General features: G+C 48.2%; 5 protein-coding genes across 6 annotated transcripts; 4 read left to right on the forward strand and 1 right to left on the reverse strand.

The window, feature by feature from the left end:
* On the reverse strand, positions 1-24,604 carry LOC121597130 (adenylate cyclase type 10-like). Of its 2 annotated transcripts, none has more exons than XM_041922675.1 (21): positions 24,486-24,604; positions 24,324-24,418; positions 24,021-24,252; positions 16,333-16,758; positions 16,073-16,273; positions 15,790-16,009; positions 15,294-15,725; positions 14,935-15,223; positions 14,619-14,861; positions 14,245-14,513; positions 12,018-12,508; positions 11,640-11,780; positions 11,413-11,566; positions 11,208-11,340; positions 11,092-11,116; positions 10,749-11,014; positions 10,520-10,680; positions 10,173-10,450; positions 9,968-10,106; positions 8,610-9,381; positions 1-276 (listed from the first exon to the last, which is right to left on the reverse strand). In XM_041922675.1, exons 1-21 carry the CDS (start codon positions 24,496-24,498, stop codon positions 163-165), a joined length of 5,094 nt encoding a protein of 1,697 aa, XP_041778609.1. In that variant the 5' UTR covers positions 24,499-24,604; the 3' UTR covers positions 1-162. The 2 variants fall into 2 exon arrangements, with proteins under 2 accessions (XP_041778609.1, XP_041778608.1); XM_041922674.1 differs by lacking the exon at positions 1-276 and adding an exon at positions 7,401-8,363.
* On the forward strand, positions 17,893-20,292 carry LOC121597137 (juvenile hormone epoxide hydrolase 2-like). The gene is made up of 3 exons (XM_041922687.1): positions 17,893-18,018; positions 18,669-19,435; positions 19,501-20,292. The coding sequence occupies exons 2-3, from the start codon at positions 18,685-18,687 to the stop codon at positions 20,124-20,126; spliced, it is 1,377 nt and encodes a 458-aa protein (XP_041778621.1). The 5' UTR covers positions 17,893-18,018; positions 18,669-18,684; the 3' UTR covers positions 20,127-20,292.
* Positions 20,717-22,304, forward strand: LOC121597136 (juvenile hormone epoxide hydrolase 1-like). The gene is made up of 2 exons (XM_041922686.1): positions 20,717-21,538; positions 21,607-22,304. The coding sequence occupies exons 1-2, from the start codon at positions 20,785-20,787 to the stop codon at positions 22,236-22,238; spliced, it is 1,386 nt and encodes a 461-aa protein (XP_041778620.1). The 5' UTR covers positions 20,717-20,784; the 3' UTR covers positions 22,239-22,304.
* Positions 22,489-24,037, forward strand: LOC121597135 (juvenile hormone epoxide hydrolase 1-like). Its single transcript, XM_041922685.1, has 2 exons — positions 22,489-23,265; positions 23,328-24,037. The coding sequence occupies exons 1-2, from the start codon at positions 22,509-22,511 to the stop codon at positions 23,957-23,959; spliced, it is 1,389 nt and encodes a 462-aa protein (XP_041778619.1). The 5' UTR covers positions 22,489-22,508; the 3' UTR covers positions 23,960-24,037.
* A 231-nt stretch (positions 24,605-24,835) lies between the features above and the next one.
* On the forward strand, positions 24,836-26,656 carry LOC121597138 (actin-like protein 6A). Its single transcript, XM_041922688.1, has 4 exons — positions 24,836-25,164; positions 25,230-25,363; positions 25,434-25,655; positions 25,727-26,656. Exons 1-4 carry the CDS (start codon positions 24,966-24,968, stop codon positions 26,438-26,440), a joined length of 1,269 nt encoding a protein of 422 aa, XP_041778622.1. The 5' UTR covers positions 24,836-24,965; the 3' UTR covers positions 26,441-26,656.
* Positions 26,657-27,775: the final 1,119 nt, after the last annotated feature.

Below are 27,775 nucleotides of genomic sequence, written 5' to 3' on the forward strand. Positions count from 1 at the left end.
ATACGTAAATAAAATACGTCAAAGCCTTCGTAATACGTCATAGCCAATGGTCGTAGCTGGTTGACATCAACCAACAGACTAACTAAGAATTCTTCCCATTCCAGCGATGTGGTTCGCACAAAGTTGATGGAAGTTTTTGTTTCCAGGGGTTTTCAGGACTTATTATACTTCTGACACACTTTCTGGACTCTTTCGCATCTTTAGGTGCATTGATGATAAAGCTATCACATTTCTAATCCTGTTGTGACGGAATTCGTGGATTCGATGGCATCCTTCCTGGAACATATAATTTCCATTAGAAATGTGTTGTTCCAACAGGATTGAATTCACATCGCATATAACAAGAAAAACCTTATAAAGATACGCCAATACTTTTTTTCGAACAGGAATTTACTATTTCTAATAGCGAGTTGTAATTGAAACTGTTTGAATAACTCTAATTGAACTACTAATGTTTCGCTTTCGTGAACGTTAACTTCTGGAAGAAAGTCCATGCACAGAAACCAAACACACATAATCGGATGTTGTTTGTGATTTAGAACAGATAGTGAAACACAGCAACAACTGCATCAACTCACTTTCCATTCCAGCTGTGATGCATATGAAAACAGCCGCTACCGTTTGCACCCACTACTCTCTAGCCATTTTCTAGGAAGTCCTTTGTGAGTGCTGTCGGTTTGCCCTTGCCCGCCCACCCGAGACACAAATGCAGCCTCCAAAACGTGCCCGTACAAACAAAAGCCAATGGCGGCAACACAACACACAACACACATTAAACCGTCGACGCTTTCTCCTTCGCCTGCAGCAAAAAAAAACCCCACAACCCGTGCACATTAGCATCGGCCTGTGTTGTCGCCCGTTTGTGTGTGTGTGTGTGTTCGAGCTGCTTTCGAAAAGGGAGGAGCGCCGCCCACTCACGTGTCGATTAGCATTTGTTCTGCGCTTAACTGCTGCTTAACTTTCACCCGGGGCATCGGGATACCGGATGCCGTGATTGTTTGCCGCAGTTGCACCGTATTCCGCCCCAGGTTGCTGTTGATCGTCACTTTCCCCCGAACCGTGCCGCGGGCCGTGCCGTGATCGCTACCTGATGGCTTTATTTTTGCCTTTTGGCTCCGGGCCTTCTGTTTTGCTGGAAGAACGGCTGGCCTCCCTTTGGACCAGTTCCGAATTTCGTCCTTTTCACCTTGAAGCTCCGGCGATTGGGCTGTACATCCGTTACTGGTGTTGTGGGGAGGTACTGCCACTCCCCACGGATTCAAATAAGCTTCGCTTTTCTCCTCCACACCGTGTATTCGCGATTTTATTATCAAATGTGTTCTATTGCCAATTCCGATTGGCTGTTCTTCCCCGCCCGATTCCCAAGCGTTGCATGTAATTTGAATGTCAGTGTGAGAGTGCGGCTCTTGAATTTTCTTTTTCACTTTACTGTTTGTTTGTGCGGGCGCGCGTGCGCCTTCCTTTCACCCTGCTATAGATGGACGATTCCAATGACAAGGGCCGGTTGCGATCGCCGCGACAGGGGCCCTCGATCCGCGCCGCATACCTACATGTCAATCAATGAGTCACGCGGCACTTACATAACGGTAGCGGGCGCTGGAAACGGGATAATAATGTACGGTATTGGGCCGGTACGTTCGCCCCGAAACTGTCAGGGATGCGCACTTCGGGGACTCCGAGCAAATGGGGGAAGGGCGTGAACTTAATCTGTGTGTGTGTTGTGCGTCCATAACACCCCCAGTGCATCCCAAGCGCGCGCACACCGCGCGCTCAAGATCATGATCGCGAACAATCGGTGCCACTCGAAAAACAGTCTACGTTAAATATAATGCCCCCCCATCCCGTCTCTACCACGTAACGTGATGCCAAGGGACGCCTAGGCGTGTGTGTGTGTGTGTGGTAAAGGAAGAAGAGTGCGCAGGAGTGCGCTAATGTTATTTCGTTCGCGAGCCCCGTTACCGAAACGATTTGCATTGCGGGCCTTTTGTTTCCGCCGCTCCCGTTGCCGTCTGGTCTGGTGCACTCACACTTTGCGCCGAAAACACCCAAATGCATCTGGGGAGCAGGGGGTGGGGATGAGATTTCGAATGCAGCCCGCCGTGGGGCGTGTGTCACGGGCAGCACACGTCGAGCACAATTCCCCGTTAGCTGCTGCGGCCCGATTGGCGATGGGAACGTGTTCCGCTTGGCACGGGACCCGATCGCGCAAAGCGGTACTACACTACGGAGGCTAAACCGTTAGTGCCGATCGCTCATTCAGCAAAACAGCAAAAGCATATACATACAACAACAACAAAAAAGTAAACGAAAAAAAAAAAGAAACGAACGAGGAGCGCTACATTCAAGATCATGAGATACGCCCTCTCGATGCTGCCGCACAACATATGCGCGAAGAAATCGATCAAATCCTTCCCTCTTGCTGTGTTATCTGGTTGTAGTTGTGTATGTGCGTCTTGTGGACGAGCGGGGGGGAATCTATCGCAGGACTGGATGGGTGCAGGATTGATGCACGGAACGGGGAGGAAGAAGCGATTCGACAGAAGGAATTACAATACATTTTGCATAAGGATGTAAATTAGCCACACTTATTCTAAATGATGATGATGTTAAGCTGCCACTCTTGATAGCACCACCATCCATTCCAACCTCCCCCCCTCATCCAACCTCTCTCCCCCTTCTTTTCTCTCTTTTTTTCCGCTCTTCCCTGTCCAGCAGAGTTTGGAAGGCTCGCGCGCTTCGCTTTTCGTGATCTTCCATCCATCCTTTCCGCTCTGATCGATTCGCCAACCAAAACCCAAAACGGACCCACGGTAGGCACCGCCGCGGAGCCCTCGCGCATAAATTGAGCCACGATTATACAACGTTGATATTGAGCTAGGGCTAGCAAAGGCAAAACTCTAACCGAACGTGCATGCAGGAGCCGGACGCACCCAGAACAAACAGAAAAGGATATGCAATCGCAGCACGGGACGCCGGAGCAAGCGTTCGTCTAACGCAGTCGGGTTGTATGCTGTTCGGCTCGGTAGTGGCGTGGCGTACGATTTTAAAGTATTTTACTTAAAAATACTTTTACATACTACTTTTACATCTTTTTTTAGAGATGATAGAGAGTTTACATGCTATTTAGAATCTTGTTCATCTAATGGTTTTGGTTAGTTCGTCTGGAGTACCTACAGGTAGCGTGTTCAGTCCATTACAATGTTTGTTAATGATATTTCAATTATTCTTCCCCCTGAAGGACATCTCTTGTATGCCGATGACATAAGGATGTATCTTCCTGTCACCAGTATGACTCTGACAGTGTGATCCTTCAGAATTTTGTTAGTGTTTTCCGTACATGGTGTAATTGTAATTTTTTAGAACTATATCCTGATATATGTTCTGATATGAATGTCCTGATATATGATTTCGTTTACGCACTCTCGTAATCCGTTGACATTCAGTCATTGTTTCGATTCATGTGTAATCAATCGTGTTACTGTGGTATGAAATCTAAGCGTTTTGTTAGACTTAGGTGCATTGCTCGTGTGCGAGTACGTAATTGGTATATGAAGACTATTGATGTCATATGCAGAATATGTTAAGATCTACGGGACGTTTCTTGTCTTAAGGTTCTCTATTGTAGTCTGGTCCGTCCTATCCTTGAATATGCTAGTATTGTTTGGTGTTCTTCTCAAGCAGTGTGAAAATCCTGCCCGTACTTTAATTTAACCATTTGATTCCTTTCCAATGAGCTATAAATGTACGAATTCCGCACCTGTGAGTAATATGACCACTAGCTGAAGTTAGTTTAGTGTTGCTAGGTTAGCTTAATGTTTAGGTTTAATCATCATTGTATAACCTGTGCAGGCAAACAATTGAAATAAAATGAAATGAAATGAAACATACTTTTTACTATTATTAACGCTAGAAATAAAGATAAAAAACAAGCATTATCATTTTCACTGTTAACTGCAGAGTACGTAGAGAAAATTTACGATGAGAGCGTTACGTTGGCTTGCTTGGATTCTTCTCTATGTTCTGAGACAGTGTCGATTTTGCATAATTTTCTGCTCTTTTTCCCCTCTACTGAAAGAGACGAATTGTAGAGACGAAGAGAGTGATAGTATTAAACGATGATGATAGATTCACTTTTGCGGGGTTAGAAGGAAATCGACTACTACATGAAAGTAACGTAGTGTAACGTAACGCAATATAACGATACGCGTAACACGTAACAAAAAGTCAACTAAATGCGCTAACTACTGGCCCGACATGGGCTCAAATATCTTATCTGTTACGTTTTATATGCACAACCGACTATCCTAATAAGGCAACACCTAGTCAGCCAATTGCCTCCATAAGTGAGCTCAGGCATTTCTATGATTGATTACGATTTTTAAGCCAAATTATTAGAATATCCATGTCTGTCCCTGTCCATCGCATATGCTATGGTTTTGATGAGCTTTTTTTATTACTATTAATCCACTTTCCGCTTATCTTGCTTTTCTGATGCCTTTTCATCCTACCTTTCTTCTTATCTTATTTTCCTATCTTTCTTCCTATCTCTTTTCTTATGTTAATTTTGTTCAGAAAATTTCTTATTTTGTTATTTTTGTGCTTTTTTCGTTTTTTCTTGGTGTCCTATCTAGGAACCAATATTCTAACACTAATCTATTCAAAACATGAGAAAGAGAGCATTTTTAAATACGTTTTTCTCGGTAGTTAGGAGTAGTTTTTCTCAGTATTTAGGAGAAGATTTTCTCAGTTTTTAGAGATAAAATAGGTTTCTTCTCGCTGTCGATATTGATTTGCTGGTTCCCTCGGATGTGGATATGACTACTAATCCTGGTATTTACTACTAACAGCTTATTTATTTCAAACGAAACGATGATCCTGAAGAATTCTAGGAACTCGATTAAAAATCCTAGCCCTTATCCACTGTCCTAAGACTATGCCCGTGAGAGTCATTTACATATTCGACTAAACGTCATCTCTTCCAGACCTCTCATTGCCGGATGACGCCGGTGTGACCTTACGAGAGGCTACGGATTATGGAAACAGCACTGATAAGCATTGTGCCGGTTCTGATTTCAGTATTCAGTATGTACCATGTTATTTGTCTATTGATGAACACAAATCAGTTAGCTCACCCCCTTTGTAGCCTAATGGAGGCCTGGCAAAACACCAAAAAGATGAATCAATAAGCCACAAAACAACAACACTCCAGAGGCAAAACAACAAATACTACACCAGTGATTACTGAATCACAGCATCCGGCCATTTCCTACGCATATCGGTCGCTTAGTATCTTCTAAATTTGCATACAACACCATTGATAACCGCTGGGCAACGTGACATAACGACATGCCCAGCAACAGCGGCATCCAAATACCCGGCAGTATGGTGGCGGGGTTACTTAATAATGCAACCTAGTCGCACCGCACCACACCATACCAGCAGTACCAGTCCGATGGCAAGCCAAGGTGCGGCAATAGTTGTATGCTGGATTCAAATACCAATCGCGACACACTGCCATTTGACCTTTCCTCTCGATGATGAACTCCGGCGGGACTGGTGGCGCACGACCGTAAGACCACCTCGGTCCACGTGGCACGTGTGCCGAGTCTGTGCTGCTACTACTGTTTAATTTACAATTTAATTCTACATTTATCTAGAGCTTTGGCTATTCAATTGGCTTTAGCCAATTATATCACGTGTTGTATAATCGCACGCACCAAGGCTTATCAAACCGTTAAGCAATTATAGTTTAGGGGGGAATTCTCGGGGGGGAATTAGAATCTCAATGGGAATGTTTGTTTTGAGTTCCGTTTAATTGCAGCTATTGGGGAATTTGCAGAATCTGAAGAAGAAAAATCACTAAAAACATAAACAAAACTGCACATCCCACAATGCCTACCAAGAACATTCTACGAGGGGCACGGCCCCAACCATCTGCATCGATACCGCTCTCCACCCTTCGCTCACTGGTGCGTTCCTCCCTTCCGGAAACACACGCCGCCACGCAAAAACATGTCTTCCGCAAACAATGCGCACATCGCACAACTTTCACGATCATGGGTTGATCGTGCAGCGTCATCGCGCCTTGTCGAATGCGATCCCTGCGGTATCATCATCATCTGCAGCCCTCAGCTCCCTCCCTCCGACGATTGCTCCACTACCCAGCGAAGTAACTCATTCAGAAATCCTTGAATCCTTGATGAAGCCACAACAGGCGCAATTTAAATACATCAATGCAGCTGCGAAGTGGTCTGCGCACACGCGCGTACACTTCCTTCCGTTTTGTTTCGCCGGCTTTTTTAGTCACTCTCCCTCGCTCTCTCCGCTCTCGTTACCTCTACCTCTGTCCTTATTAAAGTGTGCTAATATTAGGGCCAGTAATTGTGCGCGGTAAGGCGTCGCGTCTGCTGTTTACTGCGCAATCATGGTTGCATGGTGCACCGCTACCCTTGGAATACTAAAAAAAAAAAAACCAATATGCCGCCTTATGAGGAAGTGTCACCCCTTTCCGTGCACACACGAAAACCGCGCCTGGATGGGAGGGAGGGAAGCCGGGAAACGCCACCCGCTCGGACGCACTTGGCGCGTGCATGCGTACGTGTGCATCCGGTCGGCGGCGCGCTTACCGGACACACCGTACGTACCGAGCGTGTGCTCAGCTGCGTTTGAATTTGAATTTAATCGGCCGCCGTTAGCAAGTAAATGACTTCCACTCTGTGTCCCCAGCAGCCCCTTCCCAGACGAGCCAGGGAAGCAAACTAGGCTAGGCAGTCGAAAGCACCACTGCGGAAGTACGAGCGATGCTTCTAGAGGACAAGGACAAACACACATGTAACCCGGTTCTGCTGCTGCTGCTGCTGCTGCACCAAACAAAGTTCGCAAAGGGCTCCCAGAGGGGTTTGGGACGCAGAAAGGCGAGGGGAATGAGTAGATACAAGTTCAAGTGTAATTTATTCAACCTAGACTCCGGCTCACTGGCTCACATCCGGTTCGAGTTAGCAACACCCGGGGCAGAGCGAGGCACAAAAATGTCCCAAAAAATCTGCCCAGTAAACAGACAGATTCTCAAAGAGAGCGTATGGAGAAGGGGGGGTGTAGTGTCCGGGGCAAGGAGTGAAGCGAGCGTCAGCGTTGCGCGGCGGGCTGCTTTACAAGTTTCAAAGTCAATGTATACGCACTTAAACTTTGCGCCGACTGCGTAAAGCGAGTTGCGTGCCGTATGGCTAATGCGCAGGATGGGTCCCCCCCCCCCCCTGGGGCGTCGTCATGCGTAACGCATGTCACTATGTCTTCCTCTTTTTTTCTTTGTTCTACCGAACAGTGGAACGTGGAAAGGAACGGTGGTGTCGATCTGCATTTAATTATGATTCATCCGCCGATAGCAACGCGAACGACGACTGATTTTGGAGCCACTGTCCAGCGACTGCCCGAGCGAAAAGGGTACGAAATAATTGCACGCACAGGGGCACACGCACTAATCGGCGCACACGCAGAACAAGCGAAGGGTGGAAAGCATGCACATAAAACGGGGGGATTTGGGAGCGCAAAACATGCTCCAGAAACAAGCCGACCGGCGCAAAAAGGAAAGGATATCCAAAAACGGGACGAACAGCGGCGATTGTTGCTTGCTCATGTAAAATTTATCAAACATACCCACCACCACCACCAGCAGCACCATCACCACTACACGGGGACATGGGAACAGGACAACACGTATGTCTAATTTCGGCCCGGCCCGGGAGCCCCCGAGAACCGTTACCAACACCAATGCCAGCGGATACGATTCGTCCTCTCTTCGTCCACCCTTTCTTCTACGTTCCACGCCATCCACTTCTTCTTCTTTTTCTTCGTCTTCTTCTTCGCCTGCGCACAAACTAAGCGCACACACACACACCACACACGCATTGATAAAAATTCAAATTATTCTCCCACTCTTCAGCATCAACCGCGCGCACAAACACACACACACACACTCTCAATCGCGTATAAGTTACAGCAATAGCGGTCAGCATGCCGCAGCGAAGGGCCGGGGATGGGAAGGGTGAAGGTACGGTGCGGGGAGGAGTGTGGGTATGGGCCGGGACGGTGGATCGGTGGCTGTTTCGGGGCATGACATCTTCCGGACAGCCCGATTGCTTATTCATTCATCGGAACCGGGCTCTTGGCAATGGCATTGAATAAGGATAGATTCGTTCGTGATTCAGTATACAGCTCGCATAATCGTACAGCTGCTCGTTGCCGATGCCGAACGCGGGCCCGGCGGCGAAGCTCTGGCTGCGGCTCGCCCCGTCGCTGCGATCACTTCCGGCAGCGTGATCTAGCCAGAAGTTTTCCAGCGCCGGCGTCAGCTCCCGCTGCCAAAACTGGGCGTGTGTGTGTGCGGGTGCGTGTGTACGTGTGTACGCGTGTGTGTTCGAGAGGAACCGGAAAAAAGGAAACCCAACAGTGTGAAAGGAAAGGAAAGAAGAAAGGGAAGGTAAGGAAAGAGCTACACAATACGTAACGCGCCGGTGTTGCCTAAGACATTACGCCAGCAGGTCACATAACGAAGCAAACACACTCCAAAAACCCACCCACCCACCCACCCACCCGCCCAACCATTTACAAACCTTGGCCGTGTGTTCGATCTGATCGTGGCAGAGACGGTCGTTCCGCTGGTGGGCCCGTTTGGCGGCCGCGGCCAACTCCCGGCGCACCGTACCGCCGGCCCGCGGGTCCACCACTTGCCGGTAGTAGATGCGCATCAGCTCGAACCGCGCCACGTGATTGCGGTTGACGGCAAGGGCCTGCTCGACGCTGCCGAGCAGCGTCTCGATGCTGGCCCGCACCCGCCGAATCTGAGCGGTGTTGCGCGCCTCGATGTGGTTGATCAGGGTCAGCACCATACCCTCCAGGATGCGCACGGCCGTGTTGATGTTGATCGTCGAATCGTACGCGCTCAGCACGAAGTGGTCGCGCAGCAGCGCCAGCCAGTTGTCGGCCGCCACCCAGGCACCGTACCGGACGCACCACAGCCACAGGTTGGCAAAGAGCCGGGCGCTCGCAAACCCATCCCGCTGGGCCAGGAACGATTCGCGATTTTTGTAGTAAAAGTTCTCGCTCCGCCGATAGGTCTCGATGCAGCAGCTCGTGTCGAGCAGCACGTCGAGACAGATCGCGTAGTACCAGATGTGGCCGGTTGGGCTCGACTGTTGATGCACGATCAGTTGCTGCAGTGCCCAGAGCGTTTGTACCGTTTCGGCGATGCGCCGGTGGGAGAGCAGCAGCTCGCACAGGATCGGTATGATGTCCCATTCGGCCGACTGGTGCTGCAGCTTGTCGTTAATGTGCAGCACCACCTTGCCGAGCTCGATCGAGAGTATCTTCTTCGAGCGTAAGGTCCTGCGGAAATGATGGGAAGAGAAGATCATAACTAGTGTTGAGTAAATTTGATTCACATTCCGTGAATCAGAATGAATCTTTGTAATGATTCAATGAATCTGAATCTCTGGATGCAAAGATTCATGAATCTCGAAAGACTTATGAATTTCGAAAGATTCGTGAATTTCAAAAGTTTCGTGAAATCCAAAAGATTCATATATCTCGAAAAATTCACAAATCTCAAGGGATTCATACATCTCGAAAGATTCATAGAGCTTGAGGTTCTCAGTATTATTCTTTTTGGGAGTGACATCCTACGAGGTCATGCCAGCCTATACAGGCTTTGAATTTAAATGAATTTATGAATCTAATAGATTCATGAAGCTTTAAAGATTCATTTATCTATCGATGTTCATGAATCCTTGGAGATTCATGAATCCTGGGCTATTCATGAATCTTTAGAGATTCATGAATCTTTAAAGAGTCGATTCGAGATCCGAATCACTCATCACTGATGATTCATATGAATGATCCTCAACGAAAGAATCATGAAACCCAACACTACTGGGTAAACTGTCCAAAGATAGGGGAAATAAAAAGGTCTTACTGGCAACGAAACAGCGCCGTATAGAAGCGAACCACCGCATCCAGATAGTCGGCATCGATTCGGTGAACGTTTTCAGCCACAATCTCCAGCGAACGTTCCTGCATCCACGCGATACTTTCGGAGTAACCAACGTGGTACGCTTGGGGTGGAAAAAGTAAATCTTCAAAATAATCCCAATTTCGGCAAACCAAACCACCACCTCTACCTGTGTGGAAAAAGTTGGCAAACGATTTCACCAGCACCGTGCTGCCCTTGCGATGGCGCAACGCATGCTTCAGGCCCCAGATGGCTGCCAGCGCCGCCCGGTCCCAGTCGCGCAGCTTCACGAACAGCTTGTGCATCCCGTTGAAGCAGCTAGCGATCTGGGACACGATCAAGCTGTAGAACAAACTCTTGCTGGAGCGGTTTTTTTCCTTGCCGGTAGGATTGAGGTACGATTTCACCTTCGCCAAGTAGTATTTGCTCTTTAGACGAACGAGCGAACTGAAAGAAAGCATCAGGAGTGTACATAGACATCAAGGTTGGGATGATCACACGACCCAAAAACATTACCGTTGGCGTGGAAAATCCATTCCCAATGTACGAGCGGCACGGTAGTACAGCTCCAGGGCACGCTCAAACTGCTCCAAGGAGTACTTCCCACGCGCCTTCACCGTGTACAGACGGCCCCTCAGATACGTTACGAGCGCAATGTTTTCAACCGTATCAATACTCTGCAAAGCATAGCATGTGATTTCTGTTATCAAAACTAATACACTGGGTGGAAGATGATGACCCATACCGCCATTAGTTTTTCCGCCTCCTCCAGGATGGCGATCGCTTTCGGGATGTTGGAAAGCTTGATGCAGATGCGGGCCCATTCGATCATCGCCTCGACACACTTCTCGAGCATGCCGGCCCCCCGGCTGTGCAGCACGATCTCGCTGAACATGTTGTACAGGATCATGTTGCAGGTGCAGTTGACGAAGCTGTACGCACCGTAGCTCAGTACCGGTGCACGGCGCGACGAGCTGCGGCGCCGCCGAAAGCAGTCAAAGATTATGGATTCTAAAACACATTCCAAGCATTTTGAAGGACGTGTTGCGTTGGTGGACGATTGATGAAAAAATAATAAGAGGACTTACGCTGGGAGGAGTACAACGAAAAACGCTGGAGAAAGAAAGAAAAGTAGAAAGTAGGAGAAAGTAGCTCTTTAACGAATTAGCATTATTTAAATTTGATTCGAGTAAGCCGCGCTTACGCTTGTGCTACTCTGGAACAGCATCTCATTGCCATCCCCGGAAGCTTCTGAGTTCCGACAGCCAACCTGCACCTCGTACGTTTCTTCACTGCTGAGCAAATTCTTGAACGGCACCGCTCCGCACGAGTTGCATCTACAGTGTGAATGGAACATTGTTGTTAAAAATGGTTTACAACGAGAAGGTCTTCTCCAACAAGTTACTTACTTTTTCGTTTCACTTTCAATAAACTCGAGCGCATTGCTGTGGTATTGCTTCTTCTGTTCCTCCGTCACCAGATTGTACACCGTGCTGTGGAACTCGCTGGAATTGAACTTGGAATATCCGCACACCGCGTACTTGGGAAGATCCTTGCAGGTTCCTAATCATCATTTAAATATTTGCAACTGTTACTAACCTACTCTCTCTCTCTCCCTACACTTTCCCGCACTTACGATCAATTTCCAGCGCAATGCAGGCACATTCCCCACTCTCCAGCCAGCTGCTGTTCACGTTTTTCTGCGCCAACCGGAAGCCTTCGCTAAAGTCGCCGATTGCGCACGATAGGATTTGAAGGTCAAACAGTTTCTTCATTGCTGGCGGACGGGGGCAGACGGCCAAATTTAGCCAAAAATTTCGGTAACCCATCCCCACGATCAGCAATTGAAATTGTGTTCCCCAGCAGGGTGGGAGTTGTTCCTCGTCTACTGCATCTGCAGGCAGCGCTGCTAGACGAATTGCAAACGAGCCAACGGATCCCTCTTTTGCCCTAAGCTGATCAATCCCTCAAAAAAAAAAAAAAAAACTTCCTACACACACCAACCGCTACTTACCGATCGCCACCTCCCATTCACTCTCCGTCGCCATCGTGTACATGAGCGAGGCGCGCAAAAACTTCTGCCCCAAAAAGGCGGCACATTTGCATACGAGCTGCTCGAACGCGGACAGCGAATCGTACAGCATCAGATGGAACGCTTCCAGGTTGCGGGAGGTGTAGTAATCCTTCGTATCGACCGGCCCGACCAGGTACGCGACGTCCACGATCTTGTTGAACAGGGACGGCGTTTCCTCGCCCGGGTAGAGCAGCGGGTCGCCACTGTCGAACGACGACTCGAACAGCCGCCAGTCGGACAGGCTGGGCCGGAGCGTACTGCTCGACTTGATGCTGTCCCGGTGCAGGAAGGACGATTCGCAGAACACGTACCCGTCGGCCTGGGCCGCGCTGTAGCCCATGCGCTTGATGCGCAGGAGGCTGCTCTGGCGCAGGCACAGCAGGAACGTGTTGATCCAGCCCGGATTGCCGTTGCTGATCGTATGCAGCAGCCTGTGACGCAGCCGGGGAAGAAACCCAGGAAACCAGGACGCATTAGTAACCCATGCTGATTTTGATCGCGCAAACAGGCATGCGGAACCGTGTTATGTGGTGTTGTTGTTGCGCTTACGCACATCTTGCGCACTATTACACAATGGCCACAACGTGGCGCTGTACTGTAACGGTACGCCGTTTTGGTTTCCATGTTTTAAATCCCACGTGTTCGGGGGCCACTTATATCACCGACATACAACAAGAGGAGGGAACTAGATTGACCCGGCCCGGTTTGCACGGTTGAGCACATGGATTTGCAATTTCATTTCCCCTGCACCATTAGCTGTGCCGGTCAGAATCTACCGCTATGTGCATCCAGAGCGGACTGGTATGGTAATGACCAAAAAACGGTGCTTTGTCAAGTTCGATCACACTAGATCACGCAACAACGCAGGCCCGGGTAAGCTTCAATCAAACGCTACCGGCATCTGCCGGTATGACTGCATTTGGAAATCAATTTCCCTATACTTTAGAAGCACAACACACACACACACACACACACACACACACACACACACACACACACACACACACACACACAACACACACACACACACACACACACACACACACACACACACACACACACACACACACACACACACACACCACACACACCACACACACACCACACACACACACACACACACACACCACACACACACACACACACACACACACACACCACACACACCACACACACCACACACACACACACACACACACCACACACACACACACACACACACACACACACACACACACACACCACACACACACACACACACACACACACACACACACACACACACACACACACACACACACACACACACACACACCACACACACACACACACACACACACACACACACACACCACACACACACACACACACACACACACACACACACACACACACACACACACACACACACACACACACACACACACACACACACACACCACACACACACACACCACACACACACACACACACACACACACACACACACACACACACACACACACACACACACACACACACACACACACACACACACACACACACACACACACACACACACACAACCACACACACACACACACACACACACACACACACACACACACACACACACACACACACACACTCGCTCTACGATGCATTTTTCAACTAGTTTTTTCTAGCGCAAGCGTTATGTGAGGATACGATGGAGTAAGAGCATCCTTAGCCGCCCATAGATGGTGACGAAACAAGCGCGCCGTCGAGGCACACACTCGCCGTCCCTTTGTTTTTCGTTCTAATGGCGTGCAAATCGATGCACTCACGTTCGCACTCAATAACTAACCTTCTTCCCACAGCCATCCACGATGCCCATGCTGGTCTCCCCCCATTCCCACAAACAAGCGAACGATTATAAAACATTCCAAACGTGTGCAGCCCGTTCTAAAGGGGCGTCACGTGCGGCGTGACCAGCAGCACATGGGCAGATTGCTGTTGATCCAGAAACACGATTCACAAATAAAAACAAACGCTATTTTTCAAACGCCTCCCTTACTCAACAGCGACCGCCCGCCCTCTACATCGTCCCCCCCTTGTCATGCCGACACGTGATACCGCAGCGTCCCCATTCAGCAGCCCGAGCAGCCGATTCAGAACCAAGCGTTAGACGCCGCCCTCCACTAACTACCTTTCCAGATCGAGCGGTATTGCATTGACGTTCAGAAACTGGCAGGCGACCGCCTTGTGCAGCAGCGTTTCGATCGGCGGCAGCTTTACCTGGCACACATGCGGGCTGTCGAGAACGCGCACGCGCACCGGGCTGAGCCGCTTCTGGTAGCCCACCGTCAGCACCGTAATGATCTGCGGCATTTCCCAGATCACGTCGAACAGGTCGAACGATTCGTCGTCCATAAACTCGGCGTCGTCGATAATCAGCACCCAAAGATTTTGGAACGTCTTATGATGTATGGGGCGGGGGAAACAGAAACAGAATTGATTTTGAAATGAGTGTACGCTTACGCTGCTCTGCGCCCAGCGGGTATGCAATGCGCTGCGCGTTACCTTTTGGCAGAGGAAGCGAAACAGTTCCTTTCGGGCGGCATCCTTTTCCGCTGGGCTTAGGGCGGCGGTCGCCGGCGTTTCGTTAAAGCTCGTGCCGAGGATTTCGTTCAGCAGTGACAAGTGCTGCTCCAGCCTATGCTCGCGCAGGTACAGCTTCATGCGGTTTTGCCGTGTCGCGGTAGTGATCGTTTCGGTAAATCCGAGCGGTCGCGAAATGCAAAGGCTTACCGCTGAAAATGGTTTCTGTAGATTAGAAAAAAATAAGGAAAGCTTTAACTTAATTACAAAAAAAATAAAATAATACACCAAAGCTTACCTTAGAGTCTTTAAGGCTAAGCGAAAAGCATAGCGAGCTGATGTGTTTGTTACGTAGCGCGATGTAGAAGAACTCGTTGATGAGCCTGGTTTTGCCCATCTGCCCTTCGCCCCGTATCAGAAGACAGTTTTGAATCCACTGATCCGCTGGAAAGTCTGAGCGAGTGCATTGTACCGTCTGTTGGGCGATCACCAGCCCATCTTCAATCATTTCCTGAAAGATTTCTATAAACTGATCCCGATCGACCAGGGGATAGTTGTACACCATCGGTTTTAGAAGCTCGCGTTCCCTGCATAAGTAAGATTATATTAATCAAATAATTTCTTCGCAACTTACGCTAATTACGCATCGCAACTTACGCAATAAACTCCCGGAACTCGTAGATTGGGCCCACGTTGTGCAAACCCTTCAGCTGGATGGCGTCCTGCAGCGTAAAGTGGGCCGGATCCAGCTTGCTCATCATAAACGTGCTCTTGTCGCAGGTCACCTTGTGCGGGTAGGCCATCATCAGCCGGGCCGCCTTGTTCACGTCCACCCCGATCGCGGAATACTCGCGCCGCACCGTGTGGCCAACGATGCCGCAGTACGCGATGCCGGTCGTGATGCCGATCGAGGACGAAATGATGGCAGGATTTTTCGCGTACGTTTCCTGTATCTCGCACGCACAGTGCAGCGCGATCTGGCTGTCCATCTCGTGCTTCAGCCCGCGCAGCCCGAAGATGATCAGAAACATTACATCCTTGTCGAAGAGGGACAGCTTGTTTACGATACCTTCGTAGTTGTCGACAATTCTGAAGGGGAAAAAAGAGCCATTTAATTTCGGTTTAAATCACTACACTAGCTCTCCTTTCCTACTTGCAAACGGTGGTAAAAATGGAATTAATTTCCTTGATCATCTCAACGACATCGCGCGGCTTAAGGACGATGTTCAGAAACACCGTCACGATTTGACGCATCTCGGTCAGCAGCTCCAGTGGTTCGTTGTTTTCGACCGCATTCAGCACGGGCTTGATCAGGAACTTTTGCAGCGAAGACGACACTACGTGAGGCGTTACGTACTTGAGCCGTGGACGAACTGAAGTTGAAAAACGTAGATGATTATTATTTTGCTAAAAAAACATACAAGTTAAACCCTTACTGGCAAGCATTTCACTGTCAATTTTGATTGAATCGTCCTGCTCCATAGGATCTTCATCTTCCTGATCGTCCCAGTAGGACGATTCGCTGAAATTTAACCGCTTCGCCGACCGCCAATAGCTAGTGAAGCCTTTGATTTTCAGGTGCAGCTTGTCCGCACACGACTCCCAAACGTACTCGTTGTCGTGTATGTAGCTCCATGCTGTGGATAGACAATATTATTTCCTCTATACATGCTCCATACATCTTACTACTCCATACCATAGTACGTCACGATGATATCTCCGGCCAGTGCGATTCGTTCGGCCATCTTCACTTTCCACACCGGCTGCCCAGCGACCACGTAATGGGAGAAGGCTTGAGTTCCCACCAGCGAAAAGTGTACCTCCCCAGCGGAAATAGCAATCTTGATCCGTAACGTTACCCCAACGTCCGTCTTGTAACGCCCGTAGGAAAGTTGAATGATGATAGCCGTATCAATCGCCCGATGAATAGCGTCCGGCAGCGAGACGGAGGAGTTTGCTGTGAACAGTACCAGGATGGCATCGCCGGAGAATTTGAGGATGTCTCCGCCATGGCCCAAAATTTCATGCACTATCCCACCGAGATACGTGTTGAGCACTTGGGAAAGTTTAGACGCTCCTCCGTTTTCGGGATTGTTGTACAGCTCGGACAGATCAGTGAACCCTAGTGAAACAAGGAAAAAGATGTAAAATTTGGGAATCATGAATCATAATTAAACAAATCTAATCATCCACTTCGGAAATATTTGAAACATTGGTTTCCCTTATTACATCAATTGTTCTACATCACACATGTTCTATTACTCTAACGCGCGCTCAGTGTGTCGCGTCGACCTATGACGAGCACGACGCTGCTAGAGCACTGCCTAAGCGATCTAGCTCAGAACCAATAATTTGCTAGTGTTAGTGCAATCAAGCAATGATTTGCGCAAAAAAACAAAGCCAATTTTCCATGTAATTCAGATTTGGCTGGTAAAGCAGAAACTTCATCTTGCCAGTATTAATTAGTTATCTATAGATCATGAGATCGGTCCAAATCAATTTGCATAATATTATAGTGCTTTTATCAATAGCTGGAACAAATCAATCTGTCTAACCGAGTCTGTCAGTGTGTTGGTTTGAGGCCAGTTTGATATTTATGTTAGATGGAATGTAAAGTTACCTCATACAAAAATAATTTAAATAATTTAAAAATAATTTATCCATTTCAAATAAATTATATTATTCAATAATATTTGATTTTTTTAAATACGATTAGTTTGTGTTTTTAGTAAAATATACGAAATTAAATATAATTTAAAAAAACACTTAATATTCAAGCAGCATCTATTTAAAAAGCTGATTGAAAGTATTCCTGATTATTTTTAGCCAAATATTTTGATACAAAGTTTTATTTAATGTCAGTCATGAGATTTTGCACAACCACCTCGTCCAATTTAAGCATTTGTTATGTCCGTACGAGGCATTTTTTACTCTCGCAATCTTTTGCTATTTTTATATTTTTTTTTATATTTTGGTCTCTAAAATTACGTCTTACAAAATTGGTTTCAAATAACCTAATGTAATTTTTGTGAAATTAATACATTTAATTTTTTTCTCTAAATAAGTTTTAAAACATAATTGGCCAGTTATGGCGTTTTAATACACCTTTTTTATGTACCAAAGTGTTAACATTCAATGGTAAACGTTTTACGTAAGGTGCAAAACCGTAACGCCATGAACAGCAACTTTACAATCAACCCACAAACGGTTTTCTAATACCGGCGAACGCATACGCATACACGAGGCGCGTCATTTATAAGTTCGCCGCTGAAGAGACAGGTACGGGAACTTGCTGTTTTCGCGGTTCTTTTCTCTCCCTTCCCGTTTCCAGTGTCGGTACAATCATCGAGGTCGGGTAATCTTTCCGTCATTCTGCTATTCGGTAAGTGGGGGTTTTAACTTACTTTTTAATTTCCTTCAAGCTCTAAGCTTCAAGCTCTTAAAACAAACGAAAATAACACAGAACAAGAAATCGATAAAATGTACGGCTTTTAGTATGCTGCAAACAACATTCTCGTTGTCAAGGCCGCCACACCGTTGCCAAGGCAAATTCCCCAAAACCTGCAAGAAAATCCCGCCAATGTGTTTTTTGTTTTGCTTCTTGACAACTGCCCCTCACTAAGTGCGGCCAAATGCTGCATCATGGTCGAAATTAAATCATTTTCAGCGGCGAGCAATTTTTTCCTCCATTATGTTCTCCAGGTACCCCATTAGCTACACGAAACAACTTCATTAATGTGTTGTGTTTATCTCATAATTGCATAGGAATAAAAAATGAAAAATGCTTCAAACGGTTTTGCATGTTCGTGCAGCGCGCTATCGGGCAATGTGTCAGCATGATCTCGCGTACAATCAGTGCACCCGCTCATCATCTATCGCCTTATCTTAGTACCTTAGCGCACCCTGAGCCTCATACGCGCTGGCTTATCGGCTTGTCTTATCCACCCCACAAAGGTCAAAGGGGGAGAGTAGGTGAATGTGTGCGGTTGCCTTTTCGTACTAATTCGTTCGCGTTGCTTTTCATATTTACAGATTTCTCCTTTTCAAGATGGGCTTTTTGTTGAGAGTTTTGTTCGTGGGGATTTCGCTGGCCACAGCCGTGGTGTTCAAGCAGTATCGCAACCTTACAGCACCGATGCCTGTACCCGATCTGAACATGAAACAGTACTGGGGCCCGGGAGATGTGAAACAGTACAAGGAGGACCCGAGCATTAAACCGTTCAAGGTGTCGTACGATGCGGCAGTGATCGAGAAGCTGCGCGGCAAGTTGGCGGACGTGCCCAAGCTAACGCCACCGCTCGACGGGGTTGCCTTTGAGTATGGGTTCAACACGAACCGGCTGCAGGACATCCTCAAGTACTGGCGCACCACGTACCTGGACAAATGGAGCGAGCGGGAGAAGTTCCTCAACAAGTTCCCCCACTTCCAGACCCAGATCCAGGGCCTCAACATTCACTACATTCACGTGAAGCCGAAGGTGCCGGCCGGTACGAAGGTTCTGCCGCTGCTGCTACTGCACGGGTGGCCCGGATCGGTGCGCGAGTTTTACGACATCATCCCCCTGCTAACGACCAGCTCGAAGGATAAGGACTTTGTGTTCGAGGTGATTGTACCGAGCCTGCCCGGGTACGGCTGGTCGCAGGGCAGCGCCAAAAAGGGCCTGAGCCCGTCGGAGGTGGCGATCGTGATGAAAAATCTGATGAGTCGCGTCGGCTTCGAACAGTTCTACATCCAGGGCGGTGACTGGGGATCGCTGATCGGGAACTACATTGCCACCTACTTCCAGAGCAACGTACTGGGTAAGGGGAAACACGCTCTCCTCTTTGGCGAGCATTCTGATTAATTGCTCGTTTGCTTATTGCAGGTGTTCATCTCAACATGTGCTCCATCATGACGCCACTGTCCTACCCGAAGATGTTCCTTGCCGCCCTAAAGCCTTCGCTGTTTATCGATGAGCAGTACACCGATTTTTATTTCCCATTGAGCGCCAAGTTTGCCAACATCATCGAGGAAACGGGCTACATGCACATACAGGCAACGAAACCGGACACGATCGGTACGGTGCTGCAGGGTAATCCGGTCGGTCTGGCCGCCTACATACTGGAGAAGTTCTCCACCTGGACCAATCCGGCCTATCGCAATCTGCCGGACGGAGGGCTCGAGAAATACTTCAGCCTCGACGCACTGCTAGACAACGTGATGATCTACTATCTGACCGATAGCATTACCACGTCGCAGCGAATCTACGCCGAGGCGTTCGCATTTGACGAGCTGAAGAAAGAGATCGATCGCATTCCGACCGCAGTGCCGGCCGCCTGTGCCAAGTTCCGGTACGAGCTGTTCCAGCAGATCGATTGGGTGCTGAAGGATCACTTTACCAATCTGGTTCAGAGCAACCATTTCGAGGATGGAGGTCACTTTGCGGCCATGCAGCTGCCCGAGGTGCTGTACAAAGATTTCGTTGCGTTCATTGCCTCGATTCAGAAGTGAGAACAGGGCATTGGAAGCATAATAAGCTGCACAAACTATTAGGTAGTGGAAAGGATGTTGATCGATGTTTTAGAATTTTGTATCGAAACTCCGCCTTGCAGGTCTATCGAAGTGGAGCAATGCGTTTTGTTACGTGAATAAACATGAACACGATAAATGGTTAAAAGAGTGATTAGTTTTGCTTTGATTCTGCGCGCTGATAAATAATTTCTTATCAGTCAAGTACAAACAACTTGCATCTTGCAACCTGGGCAAAGGTTATACACGTGCTCCATATCGGATTGAATAAGTGAGGAGCGAAGCAGCTCCAATGTATCGTAAATAGAGCATGGGATTCGGTTATCTTCTTCTTTGTTGGAGAACGGGAGAACAGGTATGAATAGTACGTCGCGATTTATAACGTGAACTAAATTCCGCTCCAGCAAGACTGAACCCACCGTGCCAACCAATGCCTCCCATAGTAAGTTCACCCAGGTTCAATTAACTGTGTCTCAACATCTCTTTCTCGCTCTCGCGCTTATCTCCCAACAAGCCTGAACGATGACGCTGCACTATTGGTGTATTGCATGGTGGTGCGTAAATCAAGCGTCACCGGCACACAGACACACCCCAACACAAACCGGCATGGATCGCACAGACCAGTCAAATCTGGGGAGCGATGGGACTCGGGACACAGTTTCTTTGCCTGTTTGTAGGATGTGTCAGTTTGGCGGGGTATTCCTACTATCGGGAATTGACTACCCCTCTGCCTGTTCCAACGCTCCAGCTGGATGAATATTGGGGACCGGGAGATGGAGCAACCTACCAAGAGGACACCTCTATACGATCGTTCAATATTTCCGTCGACACTCGAACGATCCAGAAGCTGCTACAACAACTAACGGATTTACCTCATCTAGCTCAGCCGCTCGAAAATGCCGACAGTTTCGAGTACGGATTCAACAGTAATCGTTTACGCGAAATTGTACAATTCTGGCGCGAACGGTACCTCCCGAAATGGGCCACCGAACGTGAACCGTATCTGAATCGCTATCGACATTACAAGACCCAAATTCAAGGTCTGGACATACATTACATCCATGTACGTCCGGATGCTGGGAAGAGAACGGTACTTCCGCTACTGCTGCTTCACGGTTGGCCTGGATCGGTACGAGAGTTCTACGACATCATTCCACTGCTTACTGAACCATCCACCGAGCGTGGGTTTACCTTCGAAGTGATCGTACCAAGCTTGCCCGGTTTCGGATGGTCCCAGGGCAGTGCGAAGGTGGGTTTCGGAGGTCAAAAGATGGCCGTCGTCATGAGGAACCTGATGGAACGGATCGGTCACAAGCGGTTTTTCGTGCATGGGGGCGACTGGGGAGCACTGATCACGGACATCATGGGGACATACTTTCCGGACAATGTTATAGGTGAGATTTCAGGCAAATGGCGTTAAGGCTCATTAAGCAACTAATAACCTCTTCGACTTCCAATTCAGGCATCCATCAGTCTGGCTGCGGTGTGATAGGAACTCTCGCCACTTGGAAAACGATGATCGCAAGCGTTGCTCCTTCATTATTTGTGGAAAAGCGACACGTTCCTTACTACTTCCCACTCGGATCGTACTTTAGGGAAATTCTTCTCGAGTCCGGTTACATGCATCTGCAGGCAACGAAACCGGACACGATCGGTACCGCACTGATCGGCAACCCAATCGGACTCGCCGCTTACATTCTCGAAAAGTTTTCCACCCAAACCGACCGAGCGTTTCGCAAGCTGCCCGACGGTGGTCTTGAACGAGCGTTCAGTCTCGACGCCCTGCAAGACAACTTGATGATCTACTATCTGACCGACAGTATCACTACCTCGCAAAGACTGTATGCGGAAGCGTTTAGCAAGCGGGAACTGTTTGCCGGTGAGTTGGAACGGATTCCCAACCTGGTACCGGCGGCATGTGCTAAGTTTAGGCACGATGTGCTACAAACGATCGATTGGGCCTTGCAGGGACACTACCACAACTTGGTGCAGAGCAACCATTTCGATGATGGGGGACACTTTTCCGTAATGCAGGTGCCGGAGGTTGTCTACCGAGATATATTGGAATTTGTAGAAAAGGTGTTTAAAGGATAGCCAGTAAAAAGCTTTTGCAGTGTGTTTGATAAAAAATACAAATAAATTTTGAAATTTCAATGAGCTTACCTGGTCACAAATTAGAGCCAAAACTGTATACATCTTATATGGGAAACCTCTCACTAACACTGTACCACGCAATCTAATGCATGCTGATAACACGATGTCTTTATCAAAAATCCCAATTCCGACCCGAAACAGTTCATTGAGCTATATCGGTTGCTTCTTTATCATCTCAGTAGCATTTCGGATCGCTTCCCGATAGCAGCAATGGGGATAGTAGCACGAATCGGTCTAGTTCTGCTCGGTATTTTTATCGCACTCGGTTATAAGGCGTACGAGCAACTCTCCGTAACGCCACGTCTACCGAACAATATAGAGTTTTTTGAATACTGGGGTCCCGAAGGAGGAGACCCGTACGGGGACAGTTTGGAGATCGTTCCGTTTAATATTTCCTACCCGCCGGAAGTGATTGAACGGTTGCGCAAACAGCTGCACGATGCACCATCGCTTACTGCCCCACTGGAGGAAACCGCTTTCCAGTACGGATTCAATAGTGAGCGTTTGAATGAAATTGTCCAGTACTGGCGAACGGATTATTTGGATCGCTGGGATGAGCGGCAAGCGTACCTGAACCGATTCACTCACTTTAAAACCAAGATACAAGGTTTGGATATTCACTTTATACGCGATAAGTTGGAATCGGTTCGCAATCCGAAGCGTATCGTACCGCTGCTATTGCTACACGGTTGGCCCGGGTCGGTTCGGGAGTTCTATGATATTATTCCAATGCTGAGCAATCGGACGAGTGATAAGGAGTATGTGTTTGATGTGATTGTACCGAGTCTGCCCGGGTACGGTTGGTCTGAGGGTTCCTCGAAACCGGGCCTAAGTACGTCCAAGGTAGCGGTCATTATGAAAAATCTAATGGCACGCCTAGGGTACAGAAGTTTCTACATTCAGGGTGGTGATTGGGGGGCGATTATTGGGAATTTGATGGCCATTCTTTTCGAGAAGGACATTTTGGGTACGTTACATTTTTGTTTAATTTGAGCTTGGAGTTAGTGTTGCAACAATTCTCTTTTGCAGGCGTTCATCTCAACATGTGCATGGGAAGCGGGAGCCCTCTCACCATGGGAAAAATGGTCATCTCCAGCTTAGCTCCGAGCTATTTCATTGAGAAACAGCACATCGATTTCTACCATCCAACGTGGCCAAAGATTGTGGAGCTTATTCTTGAGGGAGGCTACCTACACCTGCAAGCTACCAAACCCGATACCATCGGTACGGCCCTGCAAAACAACCCCATAGGACTGGCGGCTTACATTCTGGAGAAGTTTTCCACCTGGACCAATCCAGCCAATCGCAACCTGCAAGATGGTGGCCTTGAGCAACACTACTCACTGGACGCGCTGCTAGACAACGTGATGATTTACTACCTGACCGACAGCATTACTACATCGCAACGACTGTACGCGGAATCGTTCAGCACGGACGAGCTTGGCAAGGAGTACGAAAACATTCCCACCAATGTCCCGGCAGCGTGTGCCAAATTTCGGCATGAGCTGTTCCAGTATCCCGACTGGATACTGAAGGAACATTTTACGAATTTAATGCAAAGCAATCACTACAACGATGGCGGTCACTTTGCCGCCATGCAACTGCCCGAGGTGCTTTACAAGGATATTGTCCAGTTTGTGAATCGGCTGTATGTGCGCTAGAGCGCGAACGGATGTGATCGGTGGAATAAAAATAAACACAAAACAAAGCAGTGCCGCTTACCGGAAACGTCGAGAAACATGACGGCGGTCATGAATTTGGTGGTTTTGTAATCATCCGGGCTGTGCAACACTTCGTCCGGTACCATCGAGCTGATGACTTTGGTTTTGAACTCTAGGTGCGATTTGTTCAGCTTGCCGATGATGTTCTCGTACAGATTAGAGGGCATCTGGTTCCATAGGAACTGGTACAGGAAGCTGAACCGTTCTGGGAGATATTTTTTCAGATTTTTCTTCTGCAAATTGAAGGAGTTTGGTGAATTTGGAAGTGGTTTTACAAGAGAACGTGCAAGAGCGGTTCCGTTACCCCTTTCAATCGATTCCGACATCGTGTAATGATGAGCTCTTTATCCACCGCTTTTTTAAGGCGAGTTGACCCGACATCCACGATGGACGATGGCACTGAAAAGAGGAAATGATCTTGATCTAAAGAAATTGGTATTTTAAGAAGAGAAAATAATTAACTTACTTAATTCCAACATTGTGGGGCAGAAAATGCGATGTAGATGCCTCGGAAAATGGAAGAAAAATGTGAACTAATAAGCTAACTAGATCGGGTATTTGGTTTTTAGAACTCAAACTTCTAGAACTAGTTTTAGTACAGGCAGTTTTTTTTAAATTTTCGAATTATTTTCACAATTTTGAAATTGAAATATGTTTTAAAAATGAACACAATTAAGAAAAAACAAATACGCACATCAAACACAACAAATAAATTGCAAAAACGGAAAAATTCAAATATTGTTTTGCTATTTTTATAGCATCTCCACCAAAACGTGCCATAAAAACGACAGCTGTCAAAGTCAGGCTTCCCCTGTCAAGCTGTCACGGTGAAAAGTGACGCCGGGCATTGTTTGCGTTTGTTGTGCTTGCCGCAATATTTTCGTGCATTTTCAGTGAAAAATAGATTAATTTAAAGCATTTCCGCCTGCAAACCGACAAAGCAACGATGAGCGGTAGCGGCATGCTGTACGGGGGCGATGAAATCGGTGCGCTCGTGTTCGATCCGGGCCACCATTCGCTGCGGGTAGGGTACGCACAGGATGACACACCGAAAGCCGACATCCCGTCCGTGGTCGGCGTTGGTCCGGCCGATCCGGTCATGAATTCGGATCTGGAGACAAAAGCGGACAACAACATTGGCAGCAGTATGTAACGGAAGGGTTATTGAAATGGAATCGGTTTATTGAAAAATACTTTCCTTTTTTTTTAGCGAACAAGTACTACGTAGACACAACGCACATCAATGTCGCACGGCCAAACATGGAAATTCAGTCGTACATGAAGGATGGCATGATTGAGAACTGGGATCTGTTCGAAAAGGTCATTGACTACGTGTATGCGAAGGCAAGTGTTCGTCATTTCACGACTATAAGCGTCACGGAATAATTACCGCCTGTTTTCCTTTGGCCATCAGGTTGTACAGTCGGACTCGATGTACCATCCGGTGCTGTTTTCCGAATCGGCCTGGAACGTGCGCAACAATCGCGAACGACTGACCGAGCTCATGCTGGAAAAGTACAATGTTCCGGCATTCTTCCTCGTTAAAAATGCCGTTTTGGCCGCGTTCGCCAACGGGCGCGCAACGGCACTGGTGGTGGACAGCGGTGCAACACATACCTCAGCCGTCCCCGTTCATGTAAGCTCATTCATTCGCCAAGAGGTTTTTGTCGGTATAACAATGAATCATTTCAATGTTTCCCCCTGTAGGAAGGATACGTCCTCAGCCAGGCGGTAGTAAAATCACCGCTCGGTGGTGATTACCTTTCCCTGCAGTGTCGCCATTATCTCGAGGGACAAAACATTGACCTCACGCCAACGTACGCGATCGCTTCGAAGGACGTGATAAAGGAGCGCGATACGGCCCGGTTCACGCCGAAGGAGCTGCCGGAAAAGCTGACCGCCTCCTGGCAGCAGTACATGCTGAAAGGCCTCCTGCAGGACTTCCAGATGTCGGCTGTGCAGGTGCTGGAAACGCCGTACGATGAGCGTACGGCCGCCGCGATCCCGGCCGTACACTACGAGTTCCCGAACGGGTACCATCAGGACTTTGGTCCGGAGCGGTTCAAGCTGGCGGAGAGCCTGTTCGATCACAACATGCTCGGGGCGGGCCAGCTAGCATCGGCCAGCGTGGGCATGTGCGATGCGGACGTTCGCCTGTCGCTGTACGGTTCGGTGGTGGTGACGGGCGGTAACTCGCTGCTGCCCGGGTTTGCCGAACGGCTTAACCGGGACCTGCAGCACCGTGCGCCGTCGAACACGCGGTTAAAGATGATCTCGGCGAACGGGTCGGTCGAGCGGAGGTTCGGCGCGTGGATCGGTGGCTCGATTCTGGGCAGCATCGGCACATTCCAGCAGATGTGGATCTCCTCGCAGGAGTACGAAGAGTCGGGCAAAAGTCAGGTGGAGCGGAAGTGTCCCTAGAACGTGCAAACGTGCAAGGAACGTGCACGGTGTGTTGAATGAGTGTGCGTGCGTCCCCGGTTCAGTGTGCGTAGTGTGTACTTTCATGCATTTGTGTATTTTTTTTAAACGAAACTCCATATTGTGTAATCCACTTACTTTTAGCTCCCTCGATGTGACAAGAAGCGGCAGGTTGTGAGAGAAATAATAACAAACTGCATTCGTATTGCAAAAGCACATGACCTCGAGCGCGTTACTTGTTTCCTTGTTGGGTTGATTAGTCGTTAGTCTTTCCGTGCTTAATCCCTAGCGCGACCCCTACTAATGGAGGTTTACGGTACCAGGCTGGTGTTCGCAGTAAGAGAAGTATACAAAATAATACACCACATTCTTTAAATAGCAGAGATAGAGAGCAATCGGCCTTTTTTGTGCTAAAGCCAGCCAGCAAACGGTTTTGATTAAGCAGGCCGATAATCTCTTGGTCTCACACGAGTGCTGCTCTCTCGTTCGTACGTCCTCACCTAATCTCACGCCACTTCAAGTCGATGTGGCGGTGGCTTGCGGGGAAGACGACCCCATCGAACGACTTTACTGCGCATTTTCAAGCCGGTGGGAAGCCTATCGATCCGTCATCGCTGGACTAAATTGTTTGCATTTTACACCCGGCACTTTAATGAAAGCGTATCATCTTGAGGCGATCGATTGAAAGATACACTCCAGTAGGGGGAGAAGTGGGTTATGTACGGGGGTGATCGACGGAGTAGACTCTCCGATCGAACCCATGGACTGTGTGCAAATTGTAGAATGGAACGATCGCGCTCGAACCTCGAACCGGTTGATGGCGGTTTATCGACGTGTAATCTTCGTTCCCACTTCACCACGGATCGGTGCCACGAAGGTTGATGTATTGTACAAACTAATGCCGATCCCGAGGAGCGATAGTGGCTGTATGCATCATGATCATGTATTCCCGCCCATGTGCCACTAATGGTACGGTGTGGACCGATTTGCGTTTTACGTACTTTCCGCAAGATTCCGCCGCGACAGGAAGGGAATTTGCACTTGGAAGTTGTAGGTGGCCACGTATTTTAGGTGTTTGTGGGTTGAACTTTAACTGGGGAGTTTGTAGTTTGAGTTAAGAAGTGTTAATATCGAAACACAAACGACGACGACACGTCTCACGTGGCTTTGGTGAGGGAAAACAACTACTTCTGGAACTGGTTCAGTTCGGTACCTCTGGTAATGGAAACTCTGGTAATTTTCCATTCTTATGCCAGGGGTATCCGATTTTCGTTAACCATTTCGTAACGAGTTTTGGAAACTTTCCATAATGCTCTCATACTGCATCCCGAACCC

Source organism: Anopheles merus, chromosome 3R (genome assembly GCF_017562075.2).
Source record: "Anopheles merus strain MAF chromosome 3R, AmerM5.1, whole genome shotgun sequence".
NCBI lineage: Eukaryota > Metazoa > Arthropoda > Insecta > Diptera > Culicidae > Anopheles > Anopheles merus.

Excerpts from the sequence above, each read along its gene's own strand:
- LOC121597137 (XM_041922687.1), top strand. The coding sequence starts at position 18,685 with ATGGGCTTTTTGTTGAGAGTTTTGTTCGTGGGGATTTCGCTGGCCACA. Across the intron at positions 19,436-19,500 it reads CTTCCAGAGCAACGTACTGG|GTGTTCATCTCAACATGTGC; the intron begins GTAAGGGGAAAC and ends TGCTTATTGCAG.
- LOC121597130 (XM_041922674.1), bottom strand. Across the intron at positions 16,010-16,072 it reads TGACAGTGAAATGCTTGCCA|TTCGTCCACGGCTCAAGTAC; the intron begins GTAAGGGTTTAA and ends TTTCAACTTCAG. Across the intron at positions 11,015-11,091 it reads TTCGTTGTACTCCTCCCAGC|AATCCATAATCTTTGACTGC; the intron begins GTAAGTCCTCTT and ends AATGTGTTTTAG.
- LOC121597135 (XM_041922685.1), top strand. The coding sequence starts at position 22,509 with ATGGGGATAGTAGCACGAATCGGTCTAGTTCTGCTCGGTATTTTTATC. Across the intron at positions 23,266-23,327 it reads TTTCGAGAAGGACATTTTGG|GCGTTCATCTCAACATGTGC; the intron begins GTACGTTACATT and ends TCTCTTTTGCAG.
- LOC121597136 (XM_041922686.1), top strand. The coding sequence starts at position 20,785 with ATGGGACTCGGGACACAGTTTCTTTGCCTGTTTGTAGGATGTGTCAGT. Across the intron at positions 21,539-21,606 it reads CTTTCCGGACAATGTTATAG|GCATCCATCAGTCTGGCTGC; the intron begins GTGAGATTTCAG and ends CTTCCAATTCAG.
- LOC121597138 (XM_041922688.1), top strand. The coding sequence starts at position 24,966 with ATGAGCGGTAGCGGCATGCTGTACGGGGGCGATGAAATCGGTGCGCTC. Across the intron at positions 25,165-25,229 it reads GGACAACAACATTGGCAGCA|CGAACAAGTACTACGTAGAC; the intron begins GTATGTAACGGA and ends CTTTTTTTTTAG. Across the intron at positions 25,364-25,433 it reads TTGACTACGTGTATGCGAAG|GTTGTACAGTCGGACTCGAT; the intron begins GCAAGTGTTCGT and ends TTTGGCCATCAG.